The sequence below is a fragment of the Myotis nattereri genome (assembly GCF_964212035.1).
Source record: "Myotis nattereri genome assembly, chromosome: 6".
NCBI classification, from domain to species: domain Eukaryota; kingdom Metazoa; phylum Chordata; class Mammalia; order Chiroptera; family Vespertilionidae; genus Myotis; species Myotis nattereri.
In genome coordinates this window covers 24,402,822-24,417,083 of record NC_138081.1, presented here as the reverse complement: position 1 = coordinate 24,417,083, position 14,262 = coordinate 24,402,822, and the positions used below count along the sequence as shown (strand labels likewise).

The 14,262-nt window shown below is 36.8% G+C and overlaps 1 protein-coding gene across 4 annotated transcripts in view; it reads right to left on the bottom strand.

Annotated features, from left to right (window-relative positions):
* Positions 1–13,990, bottom strand: part of MLIP (muscular LMNA interacting protein) — a 252,035-nt gene extending 238,045 nt beyond the window's left edge. For 2 of the 4 annotated variants that reach the window (XM_081095070.1, XM_081095069.1), the window contains exon 1: positions 13,826–13,990. In XM_081095070.1, the coding sequence (XP_080951196.1) occupies positions 13,826–13,888 (63 nt within the window). In that variant the 5' untranslated portion in view covers positions 13,889–13,990. The remainder of the gene's footprint in view (positions 1–13,825) is intronic. The other 2 variants (XM_081095072.1, XM_081095071.1) reach the window with 1 other exon arrangement.
* Between the last annotated feature and the right edge of the window lie 272 nt (positions 13,991–14,262).

The window sequence follows — 14,262 nt, the reverse complement described above, 5'->3', positions numbered from 1 at the left end:
CTCTGTTCTGCCTCATCCATACTCTACAGTTGTTATTGCAGAGTATGAGAGAGAAGAATCTACCTCTCAGCCACGGAGGATAAGAAAAGGAATCTAAGCAAAATATAACCCCAAAATGAACATAAAAGTTCTCAATGGGTAATGCAGATTTTATTTATTTCATAAATATCTCATTAATTAAAACTGCCAGTGGTAAAGAGTTTCTGGATATCTGAAAGTATCTAATACTGAGTGCTATTTCTATAGTACTTAATTTCTACAAGTGCAATGTAGATATAACCTATTCTTGGGGCAAAAACACGGTAAAATTAATTTTTAAAATGGTACTAAAGCCCTGGCCAATGTTACTAAGTGGTTAGAGCATTAGGCCCACCCACTGAAGGGGCACTGGTTCGATTCCCAGTCAAGGACACCTACCTGGGTTGCAGGTTTGACCACCATCCCTGGTCAGGAGTGCATGCAGGAGGCAACCAATCTATATGTGTTTCTCTCACGTTGATGTTTCTCTTTCTCTCCCTCCCTTCCACTCTCTCTAATAATTAATGGAAAAAAATATCCTGGAGTGAGGATTTAAAAAAGAAAGGTGCTAAAATAGTATCTTTATGGCTGTCCTTCTATCCACTATGAGAAAGTTCCACAACCTCTAAAATCATTTCATTAGCACTTTGGCTAATACGTATGGAGTCTGCCATTTTCTCCCTGTCACCTTCTGGCTTGCTGCTGTCAGTGCCAATCTGCAAGTCTGCCACCAATGCCAGGGCTGCCTGCCAACAGCCACAGCCACACCAAGGTGTCCAGGGCTCTGTGTTGAGCATGCTGACACCTCTGCCGAAGCTTCTAGCATCAAGCATGTGGACATTTAGTACTTTTCACATTGCTCAAAGATTTTACGGAAAACAACTCTGTCCATTTCCATTCACAAGCAAAATTGATGAGGTTGAGTTTGAAGTCAATCAGAAGGGGAGGCAGCCTGCTATCCTCAGGGTCACTGTTTTTTTCTGAACAAACAACGAAGGTATCTCATCTGATTTTCCCTTGGGACCTGGGGATAAGCCTCTTCCTGCGAGGCGCTTCAAGCCAATCCTTTGAAAGTGCCAAACTATCAGCTCTCCAGATGTGGCAGAACCTCGGTGAATTCAGTGTAGGCTCAGTTAGGGATCCCTACCACTTGTCAAGTCAGATAGAGTGCTTCACACAGGCACACACAGAGCAACAGGTAAAAGCCATGCCTCTGCAGTTTAAACAAGCGTTATTGAGGGCCATTTGCCAGGTGTCAGACACAGCCCTCAGTGCCAGAAAAACTAAGACCCTGACCTTGAAGAATTGCGGTCTGCCGGTGGCCAAGGCTGTTTAGGCAAAAAGATGAAAGCACCCAAGGTGTCCATAAATCTGCTCTCAGATGAAGAATAAACCACCAAATACCAGCGTACCTTTCAATCTTCTCAGATAAAATCTCAACAATTCAGCAGGATCATAAAAATGCAAGATTATTATGAAAAAAGTCATTGTGAGCTCTTTGAAATATCAGTGAAACTGAAAAATACAATTCAACCCATGGTAATTTGGCCTTTATTTGGACTATTAAGATTCTACGGCTTAGCTATAAGAAATGTGCTGCACAAATGTATTCACTGATTTGCATGCCAATGTTCTGCCAACATAGAGGGTCCATAAAGGAATCATTCCTCTTTGCATACCATTTGTATTTGTATAGAAAAAATGTAGCATATTGTCCACTGTATAAATGCCCTTAAATTTCCCTGTATGCTATTATAGATCAGTAAATCGACTACTGTGTCCATTATTTTTACCAATGAATATTTTATTTAAAAAACATTGTAATAAACATCATAACTAAATATTTGTATATTTCTTCACTTCAAACAGAATCCCAGAATAGAATTACCTGGTCAGTAAATATATAAATATTTAAGGCCTCCATGCATATTAGGCTCCAGAAAAGTTATATTAATTTACAGTTCTACTTGTAGTATGTGAAACTATATGTTTTATAGAAAAAAATCCTAAGTAAAAAAACTAACTATTGGAAGTGTCTCTTTCCAAGAAAATATCTTGCATGCAGGAAGAAAAATACCTGATGAAGCTAAGAGACATAAATTAAGATATCCAATAAAGAATAAATCGCTTCTGGATTTAAAACGTTTTAAAATCAGATAGTGCTGCTAACCATATTTATGTTCCTCTTTTGAACATTTTACACACACACACACACACACACACACACACACAGGATGCTTTCCATAAACCTCCTTCTACTCACCAATATTCTTCCCCTGCCTTGATAAGTCTAGCAGTTTGGGGTATATTGTTATTAATTGTATGAGCCACATATTAAGTATGGTCCTAATTATTTATAACTCACAATTTAGCCATTAAGTCCTATCTCTATACAGTACTTGTATTCATGTAATATAGTCATTCTCTGCTAAGGCCATGACATAATATCTTTCAGAAAAGTCATCATGTTTTAAACACTCTTACTTTTAATCTCTGTCAGTCTGCCCAGCACAGACGTACAATTAAAACTTAAAGTCTTGGTGGTGGCTCACTGCCTAGTGGGAAAGTAAGCATTGCCTCTGTTCTAATGGTCAGTTTAAAATGGCATGTGGTCTGAAGACAACAAACACCCATCACAAAGCCAGCGTTTCTCCGGACACAAGAAAGTTAACTATACATGACTATTATTCTCCTCACTCTAATAACTACCGGTTTTTTTAGTATTTACTATGCATGGGCACTTCTCAAAGATTTTGTCATTTCAACCCATATAACAGCCCTGGGAGGCAAGTCATATCCCATTTTACAGATGAGGAAACTGTGGCTTGTATTCGTTGAGCCTAGACTTGAATCCTCACCCCAAAGTCCTTTCGTTTAACCAATAAAACCACTTTGGCACAAAGAAGGAAGGTAAAAACTATAACTTTCTTAATTTTTAATTTCCAAACTTCTAAAAATGGCATAATTTTTTCAGTCATATGCTCAGAATCTTTTTTGGCATGTCCTTTAGCATATCCTATACATAATGCCATTTATCTCTCAATGAAGAATAGGGATGCTCCACAATGCTTACCAACTATTGAAAAAAAACACTTAAAGGAAGAACTTTAAAAATCAATCGAGGGGCTTCTGGTTCCAGGTGGCTGATGGAACACATGAGTTTCTCTCATATCCTTCTCTTGACCCCCTTAAAATGAGAGTATAGGAATTTAAAATAATACATCCACAACAGTTAGAGATCAGGCAGGGGAGGAGCATCAGTCTGGAAAAGCATATTATAAATCTCTGGAAGATAAAAAGGAGATGGAGGTTTATTGCTAGATGATGCAGAGCCACAGCCAGGAAGGGGCCCTAATAAATGCCTTTCCAAGCCCTGGATAGCCCACCAGAATCGGGAAAGGCGAACCCCATGGGGGTTATGACTGTGGTAGGATTGCAAAGAAGAGAACTGATTCAAAATCTCTAAGACCAGTTACCCCTTCTCCGTCCGCACCCCATGCAAAGGAATAGCACCAACCAGGAGGCCAAGAAGCTGCGAGCAAAGGACTCACAGGATGGATGGATGGATGGATGGATGGATGGATGGATGGATGGACGGACGGACAGGTGGATGGGTGGGTGGGTGGATGGATGGGTGGGTGGATGGATGGGTGGGTGGGTGGATGGGTGGGTGGGTAGAAGAATGAATGAGCAGAAGCAGATGGAACAACAAACATGCAGGATATCTCAGACAGAAAGCTGAATTCAACAGGAAAAAGAAAATAGGAATGAAAAGTTTATTTTTCACAGTTCCTTCACATATTCTAAAGGAAGTCTCTGTGATAAGCTTATTAATTCATGCTGACATTTTCCTCCTTCAGTCTCCCCCTAGGGCATGATATCCCAGAGAAATTATAACAGGTTCAGGAAAGCAAGCCTATGGGCTCTCTCATCTGCTCCTGAGATGAATGTCATCAAGTTTGTATTTAAAAGCATGAGGTGGTCTCTGAATTGCTACATTCTGACAAGGGCACGAGGCCTTTTTTGGAGAACAAGCTGGGGGTGACGTCTTTTGCAGAAGCAACACATGCAAGGAAAACGCCCATTAACTGAGAAGAAAATTGATGAAAGGCCCCTTGAGAAAATTTAAGGTTATAAATAAAAGAGAAAGACCAGCAATTAAACCACAGACATCCTCTCACCATTAAAAAAAAAAAATCACTTCCTTATATTTATGAAGATCATGTAGCAAAATAAAACCCATGACTCTCTAAGCAATTACATCACTAATACAACAGTCTATTTGTCATTCCCTGAGGGGAGCCGGACTTGGGACGGAACACCTAGATATGTAAGTAATTGTAATTCCCACAATGAGAACCTAGAAAACATTTCACCGCACATACAGTGTGTTATAAACGTCACTGTGAAAGCACAGCTCCGTTAAAGCCTGCAATCCATCTCCCTTCTGTTATTCACCATCACAGAGCTGTATCAAAAGATCCACTGAAACAGTGCATCTCAGACTTACATTATCGGCAGACACTGCTTTCATCAGCAGTGGTTTTCAAAGGACTGGATGGCTTCCAGAACTTCATTGGAACCATGAAGTTGAAATATCGATCCTTATCAGTTTCACTTTACTTTCACCTCCCCTCCTGGGTTCTAATAAACACAGCCCTCATTTTTCTTAAAGAAATAAGAGAAATGGAATTGGTGGCTGGGATTTTGCCATTTCTACACAGTCCACTTTTCCCCAACCTCCAGCGATGCGAAGGGACTAAAATTAGAGTCGTAAAGGGACTATGATATCTGTGTCAGGTACTTTGCAGGGAGTAGTGAGAACTACAATGGGGAATGAATAAGAGCTAAAGAAACCATTTTAGAAATAACATTTAAAACACTGACCTTATATTTTCTAATTTTTGTATTTCTGATGAAAACACGCCATCCACTTTATTTTATATAATATTATAAGAAAATGGAATGCTTTGTTTTGATAATGTTTCAATGTTAATATTGAGGATACTTTCTTCATCTATTCCATAATTTTCACCCACAACCCAACCCTTAAATCTTTATTGTTTCACAGGGAAAATATAGGAAATATATGTAATTCAACTCATGAGTACTAAACTATAAACATTCTGTGACACAGACAAGGTTTAATCTAATAACCAGGACTTTTGTTTTACATTTGGTCAGTGATGACTTAAAAATATGAGCTACTTAAAGGTTTCTAAACAAGCATTATTTGACATGGAAAGGATTTAGTAAGGACACAGCCAAAGGACATTTTCTGCAGACTTATAAAATTCTAAAGAGCATATCAATCTTTGCAAATTCAACCCAACCTCCCACTTTGTAGATTAGGAGACCAAAGGTTAAGTGATTTGTCAAAGGCCACACAAACACAACTTTAACACCAATACTGATCTCCTAAACTCAGATACAACATGCTGTTTACCATACTAGATGGCACTTAGGGAGAGATGGAGGCCTTTTCTTTGGAAGAAGTCCTCCCACCACACACCTACACACACACACACACACACCCCTACACACACACACACACACACACCCCAAAGGCACGGGCTCTGAGCTCTTTGTTTCAGTATTCACAGATATGTAGGATGGTACACAGAACACCTGCATGCACTCACCTGCCCTAACTCATCATTTCTCCATTATCATCATTCTGCAATTTATCATTCTACATTATGCAAAACTCATTATTCTGCAATTATGACCATTATGATTTCAATTCCCACTGCTTAGTAATTTCCCATTGATCCCTATAGTCCACCATTATCATGGCATCTCACCTCCTTCCTTCTTTTTTGAATTTCATGCTGCAGAGTCCTAATGTATTTTTGAAAATTTGTTGATTAGTGACATTGAGCATCCTTTCATGTGTGTATTGGCCATCTTTGTGTCCTCTTTGAAGACGTGTCTATTCAGGTCGTTTGCATGCTTCTTAATTGGATTGTTTGGGGTTTTTGGTAGTGAGTTTTATAAGCTCTTTATAAATTCAAATTAAAAAATAAAATAACTTTTACCTTATAAAAATGTATTTGTTAGTGGCTCTGTGAAGAGGAGGCCAGAAAGAGGTCAGGGTGGAATTATTTCTTATGTAAAAAAAGATTTTAAGACCAATTATTTAGTTTTTCAACTTTGACATACCAAATAATCAGCGTTTATGGTTACTCTTTGCAACTATACATCTTCAGTGGAGTAAAACCAGAATATTATTACCTATGATGCTTGAGGGATGTCTCAATTCTGTGTAAAACATTATCAGTGAACTATCTAATACCAGGTACAAACTGATGAATCCTATATCCAATTCACTGACTCTTCAGAGATCTCTTAGCTCCCTTAGAAAAGGGAAGAAATTAATCATACTAAAATTTTATATGCAACACTGAGCTCAGAACTTCAGAGCATCCTAGTTCTGAATTTCTTCTACTTGTCTTCCAGTTGAAGGATACTTATTGAGGCACTAACCATAAAATTTTGTTCATTACTGCCCATCTGTGTGTGTTTTTTAATTATTTCCACAGAGTATTTTAAATGTCACCTTTTTACAGAGCTCTGGTCCTCTATGGAGAAAAGGGAATAATAAATTCAAAATATACTGTTGATGAATAGGCCATCCTGGTAAGTACCACAAACATGTTAGAAAGACCAGCAGCATTCTTAAAGATGCCCAAATGCCTACCATTCTCCATGATAGTGTCAACCATAAAAGCAAACATGAGCCAGCAGCATAAGGAACTAAAGTTTGGGACAAATGAACTCACATCCCCTACCATCAGAATGGCCATGCAGACACAATGGGCATTCCATGCAACTTTATCAATAAAATCCAGAACATCGTAAGAGTCATTGGTCCACTCTGACAAGTGGCAGAGAAATGGAAGGAGGTTTCCAAAATAAATAATCAAATGCCAAAGAAAAGGAAATGTCATTGTTGGTTTGTTTTCATCTTTCCTTCATTTTGATCTACCAAATTAGTTTAAGGATCCAGGGCAATCAATTGTGATAGAAAGATACATAAATCTAGTACCTCACCTCCAGAGATTTTTCACCCTAAATTTACCACTTATTTTATTATATGATGTTGTCTTGTCAGGAATTATGTATAAATCAGAAACAACATTCATGCCCTTACTGAAAATAATCTCTAAATGACACATCAGAAACAACAGCAGTATAATTTTTTTCTTCAAGTATGTCAGTGCTTGCTAAGTGCCTATAACCAATTATTCTGTTGAGATACAGTTAGAAAAATAAATATAGATGTAGATGTCAGTTCAAAAAATTGGGAGCTTCCTGAGTGAAATTTGAAACTGGCCCACTTACATGAAGAACAAGGAGACATGAAAAGCAGACCCCTCCAGATTGGTAGGTGGTAGGTTTAATAAGCAAAGGAACTTACATGTGAAGTTTATCTTGGGCAGCCACAAGACAATTAGATTTCTGCGCCTGCCCACCAGAATATTAACTGGGCTCAGTCCTCTAAGTCATCCAGATCTTCTCAACAATACCTTACTCTCATGACCATGTCTTTGAAAACAGCTCCCACTGTAGGAACGGTGCAGGGGATAATGTACATTCCAAGAACAGGAGTTGGGGGGAGCCTCTGATTGCCCAGGGTCCAACTCATGGGTCAACCAGTGGTCATATCCGCTGGATGACCTCCTCCAGTTGAAAATATTATGATGAAAAACAATATGTTACTACATAAAATGCTTTAAATTGCTCCCTTTGTTAAAACATTCTGATGAATAATTATAGACTTGCTGTTGTAAATCTACATGAGGAAAAACAAATTTGGGAGGTTTTTATTTGGTCCACTTAGAATATTCCCAAGCTACTAAAACTTACCATTATTATTTCATAATCAAAACATAATAGTCTCAAAAGAAACCATCAACAAAACAAGAAAGCCCACTGCATGGGAGAATATATTTGCCAATGTTATATCTGATAAGGGCCTAATTTCCAAAATTTATAGGGAACTCATACATCTTAACAAAAGGAAGATAAACAATTCAATCAAAAAATGGGCAAAGGACTTATATAGACACTTTTCGAAAGTGGACATACAGAAGTCCAAGAGACATAAGAAAACATGTTCAAAGTCACATCATCTGAGAGATGCAAATCAAAATGACAATGAGATACCATTGTCAGAATGGCAATCATCAACAAATCAACAAACAACAAGTGCTGGCGAGGATGCGGAGAAAAAGGAACCCTCTTGCACTGCTGATGAGAATGCAAACTGGTGCAGCCACTGTGGAGAACAGTATGGAGTTTCCTCAAAAAAATTTAAAATGGAACTCCCATTTGACCCAGTAACCACACTTCTAGAAATATATCCCAAGAAATCAGACACACCAATCAGAAAGGATATATGCACCCTTATGTTCATGGCAGCACAATTCACCATAGCTAAGATTTGGAAACAGCCTATGTGCCCATTGCAGATGAGTGAATTAGAAAACTATGGTACATCTACACAATAGAATATTATGCTGCTGTAAAAAAGAAAGAACTCTTACCATTTGCAACAGCATGGATGGACATGGAGAGCATTATGCTAAGCAGACTAAGCCAACTGGAGAAAGATAAATATCACATAATCTCACTCATTTTTGGAATATAATGAACAACATAAACTGATGAACAAAAATATATCCAGAGACAGAGAAACCTCGAACAGACCATCAAACTTCAGAGGGAAGGCGGGGGCTGGTGTGGAGGGGGGAGAAGAGATCAACCAAAGGACTTGTATGCACACATACTAGTATAAGCATAATCCATGGACACAGACAGTAGGGGGGGTGTGTGGGAAGAGCTCAGGAGATTTATCTCAGTGCAGTGGCAGATGCAATGGCGTGAGCGCACTCTGCCTCTACAAGCTTCCTCGGCACACCGGGAAGTGGCAGCTCCCACGTGAGTACGCCCCCTAGAGCCCCTACATTGTACCCTGATCTTTCCCACCATTGGTTTCCCTAAGGATGGTATAAACTGCTGATTGGTCTGGAATGTTATATATGTTGCTGCACTTACACAATAAACTCAGATCTGCGTCTTTGAACCTGGTCTCCGGAGTCGGACATGCTTCGTTAGGACTCCATCGGCCTCACTCCCGCGGGACCCCCTGCCTCAGTGGTGAGGGCATGTGCTGGGAGTGTGGGGGTGGCCAGGGAAAGGTCAATGGGAAGAAAATGAGACATATGCAATACTATATATAATACTTTAAACAATAAATAATTTTTTAAAAAAACATAATAGTCTCCTTGATGGCCAAGACTTTATCATGTGTGTTTCCATTGTAGCTCTTAGTACCCTGTCTTGCTCAAAATAGACATCCAGAAAAGTGTATTGATGTGAAAGACTCATTTTGAGGTGTTTTTTTAGGACATTTCTTATAGACATTAGGCTGCATCTCTGAAGATGCTCCCTAACATTTTTAACTTGCCAGCAGATAATAACATCGGGAGTTGTAACCAAAGTGCTAGTTTCATGTTTTTTGTTTGCAACAGATCTCTTCTAGTAAATAACTAATTTCACTTGTATTAATTAAGCTATGAATTAATAACTAATTTAACCTAATTTAAAGGGCTATGCTTCACTGAATTATCACAGAATTTTAAAATGCATAATTTCCTTTTTCTGTGTTTCTACACTTTACCCACAGTATTTTCTTCAATTTCTTTTTTTTTTCATTGTACTACTAAAAATGAAATGGCATAATCTCAAGAAGATTTTTTTGTGTGATATCATAAGAACATTCATATATCATTGAATAAGTCTTTCACCATCAAGGTCAAAATAAATTAAAATATTTTAAATGTAAAAAGTAAAAATTCTATTATTTAAAATGTTTTCAGCTTCCAATTTGTGATGCACTGTCAGATTACATATAATTTATTTCTCAAACTCAGAGAGTTACTTTTACTCAATAAAGTAATATTTATGATATTCAGAAATTGTCTACTGTTTTGATATGTGTCTACCAAAACTCAATATAAAGGGAGCTGGATGACATCCCCTTATTATCATTATTCTTGTGATATTTATTAAAAATTTATTACTTGGGAAGATGGAATTGTCTCTTGAGACATATTATACAAATGTGATAGAAATTATTAAATTTATGCATGAGATCTGTTTGCCTTATCTCTTGGAGAAACCATTATTATGTCAGAATGCCCTGAGGTGCATGATCCTTTCTGCTATATTAATATGTGAATTGTTCCTTTTCATTAAGAAATTTCAGCTGAAGATAAATGTAAGTGAAATTCTTTGTTGAGGCATTGAATAATAGAAAAGAAAAAGAGTTTGGAGAGTAGTCAGAATTTCTTGACTCAGTTTTACTCATTTATTAAAACGTACTAAATAGACAGGTACTTATTTTTTAAAATTATTCCAGAAATAACTTCATGTTATAGATATAAATGACTCCCAGCTTGAATTTATTGTCCTGTGTATCATTATTCTGAAACTGCAACTCACAAATAAAATCAGACAATTGATATGTTGACACATCATTTTAAAGTGTGTCCCAGAGAACACTACTTAAAATATTCACTGTCACTGCATATACATATTATAAAACACTATATTGGCAAGGTGTTTAACAGACACTAGATTAACCTCCAGAGGGTCTCATAGCCTTCAGCATGTTCGAATACAATGAGTCCCCATGGGGAAATACACTGCCTAGTGAACTCCCTACACAGAGTTTCATAAATGTCCCTGAGAATAGACCACAGCACCTCTTTGTGAGGCAGCTGGAAAATCAGAGGTCCAAGAAGCATATTTTGGGAGACACGTGATACAATGGTTATTCCAGCCTGACCAGGAAAAACAAAAGATCCATTCAGCACAAACACTAATCATCGTGGAATCAACAAAACTGAATAGAGTTGTTACAAAACAGCCCCCTCCCTTCCTCCACTCCCTCCAAAAAACGACTTTTCATATAATCTGGTTTTGCAGAATCAAACTGGACTAAAATGTTCAACACAGCCTAATACGCTGATTTTTCAAGGGGTGAAAATGTCTGTATAAATCTATGCTAATTGATTTTTCTTTTTCATGGTTGAAAAACCGGGATGATCTCTACCGATGTATGAGGAATTTAGATTGGCATTGGTAAATTTATGACATTTTGAATGATTTGAAAATCATGAGATTATTTTCTGATTATCAATTGATGAATGGATGTAAAAGTAGAACCTTCAGTTGTCAAGGAGCCAGAAATCTACTTTTAATGACCAAAGAGCAACAAATTAAGGGCAAAAAGTCAATAGCTAAAGGTAGCAATCCACAAGGTACAATCCACACTGCATATGTACTAAAGAAACCTAATTTATTTTTGTCTATATCTTTGGGTAGAATGAACTGATGATTTTTTTAAATCTACTGACCACTGATTTTCTTACTTGCTACAAATCTTATATTTAAAAGTTTTTTCAAACAAAGCTAACTATGCATATTATTTAATTGTTATATACTAGAACATTGTTCATGATAATGATCTTTATAAATATGCCTTTAAATTTAAACAAGATGTATATTATAACTCAACAGTATTATAAGCATATGTAAATATTTTAATGGCAAAATATTCTGTCCTTTTAAAAACCACATCTTCATAAACTATTTAAAATAAATTTAATAACTTTCAGAACTTACTAAACTCCACAAAACTACATTTTAAACCATATTCAGCAATCTAGCAAATCATACTATATTACGTTGGTTTTAGCAAGGAATACACTGCTCCACGAGTTGAAGTTTTGGAATATTTATTCACAAAAACAGGCAAAGTGTTTAACTAAAATAATGTCTATTAAAATCTTTCAAAGATATCTATTTTTCTTCTCTTACATTGAGATACTGAACACAAGCTAACAGTGTTATCAGAATTTCTATATCTGAAAGGTGTTTGAATTATGGATCTAGTTTTCTTTGTACAGGCAGTTGCCCCAAATACTGAACTTCAATGCGTTCCCTCCCTGCTGGGAACCATCCCTTCTCAGTGCAGATTAGATGTCCTCATGCCTTCTGATCTGTCCCACATTTTCTCCAACCTTCTGGAAGTTAATCAGAGGCTAGCCCTAGGCCTCTCCTCCAGAGAATGTTCATAAATTTTGTGCTACTTTCTCCAACGGAGGTTCTCAATTCTAGATTGATAGCTGTGTTTCAGGTAGAGTCAGGCATGCAGAAAGTCTGACCTTCCAGAAAGTGAAATGTTTATACATCAAATCACTTCAAATAATAAGAGATCATTTTCACTTTTGTTCTCTTGCCCCAAGTCCACTATGTTTACTTGCAAAACGTCTTGTAAAACATTGCTAGGAAGATCTAGGTCAAATTTCACACTAACATACAGCAACTCTTTATTCATGCACTTACTTACTGTCTATCTGGTTCCATAAAGGTCTTATTATTATTAAGCAAGTCTTTATAGTTCGCATATCTGAAATTTTCTTTTACTTTGAAATGCATTTAGCTTTCTCTCTCTTTATTAGTAAACTTTGGGTATGTTATTTCAAAGAAAGTCATTTGCAAACGATAGGCTCAGTGTAGGGATTTCACATACATCATAGTTTTTAATCCTCAAACAGCCTTCAAATTAGGTATTACTGTTCCCTGACTCCAAGTACATTAACGTAGACTCAGAAAGCTTAAAGGAAACCCCGCAGTCCTACACTTAGAAGTTGTGATGTAAGACTTCTCGCCCACACATTTCTGACTTAAAACCCGTGGTTAGTTCTACAATAATATATGGCTTTTAAAAACAGTCAAAAAGCAAAATAGTCTGTGGCCTTTACATGTTTAGACAACCATGTGCATAGAGGTCCACAACTGACATTCAAAATTATGACCTAAATCCTTTAAGTGAAGGTTATATTTTAATCCAATATATTTCTGCAAGACCTTACAGTTCTAATATACTTCAAGAGTTTCAACTCAATATGGTCCTTCTATTCATAATTCAAGTTTTAATATCGTTAATAGTGCATAAATCTCAACCTCAGGCATCCAGAACAATGCATTCTCTTCAGTTTAAAAAACCACGGTTTTATAATCGATATGGTTTTACTTTTTGCTACTTGCATGACTATTAATATTAGCCATGTTCTGTTCTACCATTAACAGTAAATTTACAAACATAATTAGCCTCTGATGTCCATCAGGTGAACTATGATTCTGCTCAAGGTTATAGCATATTTGTCTGAGCAAGTATAGTTGACCACAGTAGTTCATTGACATTTAATTTTTTGGCATCAAGGTAAAGTTACTTTTATAACTTTTATGGCAAATAAATAACAACTTTCTGTAAACTTTATCCTTACATTAGAAGTTCATTAACTTATTCCATAAAACATTAAAATCATCTATAATACTGATATGTTTTCCTTGATATACATTCCTAGTATCTCCAGGAGAAATTAGACTATGAATATTTGCTAAGCTTTATATCAATAAATAAAAATAATTTTCTAGTATTGAGGCAATCATAACAAGGGCTCAAAATAAATTGATTCTGGTTTTTAAAATGAAGGTAAAGCACATCGTTTGACTAAATCAACTTAGCCCACATTCTACTAATGAAAAGTTTTTAATAACTTTAATACATTATTTTTCCTAAAGCCCATGGAATTCTCCACTTCAAGGTTGTTGACCATAAAAACATGAAAAAACAGACTGGCTAACACAACTTTCCCAATCTGTGGCAGCTGCTTCTTCACTGTGACAATTACGTGATAAATCTGTATAGGCTAAATCTCTCAGATCTTACCGTCAACTTCTCCTCTAAATTCTCATTTAATACGCTTCCTTTTTCGTGCTTTTCAAATTCCATGATGATAAAGAGAGAGAGAGAGAGAAACAGAAAAAGAGAGATTCGGATTCTGTCTAGAAAATGATGTGACGTGCTTACATGTTAGATACTGCAGGACACTCCAAGTTGTGAAAGCCCAGGACACTATCAGGAAGCCCTGGCGATAATTTCGGGTTAGCTAGTGTTTCCATTTATAGATGTCCAAGCCCCATAAACAGAGCACTGAAGAGGAGGCAGGCAGCTGGCCTTAGATAAAGATAAATGTCACTAGATAGAAAAGCGAACTCTTCAACAGGGGAATATTCCAACAGGTTAGGTTCTCTGAATGAAGGAAGATGTGTGTGACAAACAGCCACTGTCAAAGAATTCATTAACAGCCTTTGGAGCAGAATAAA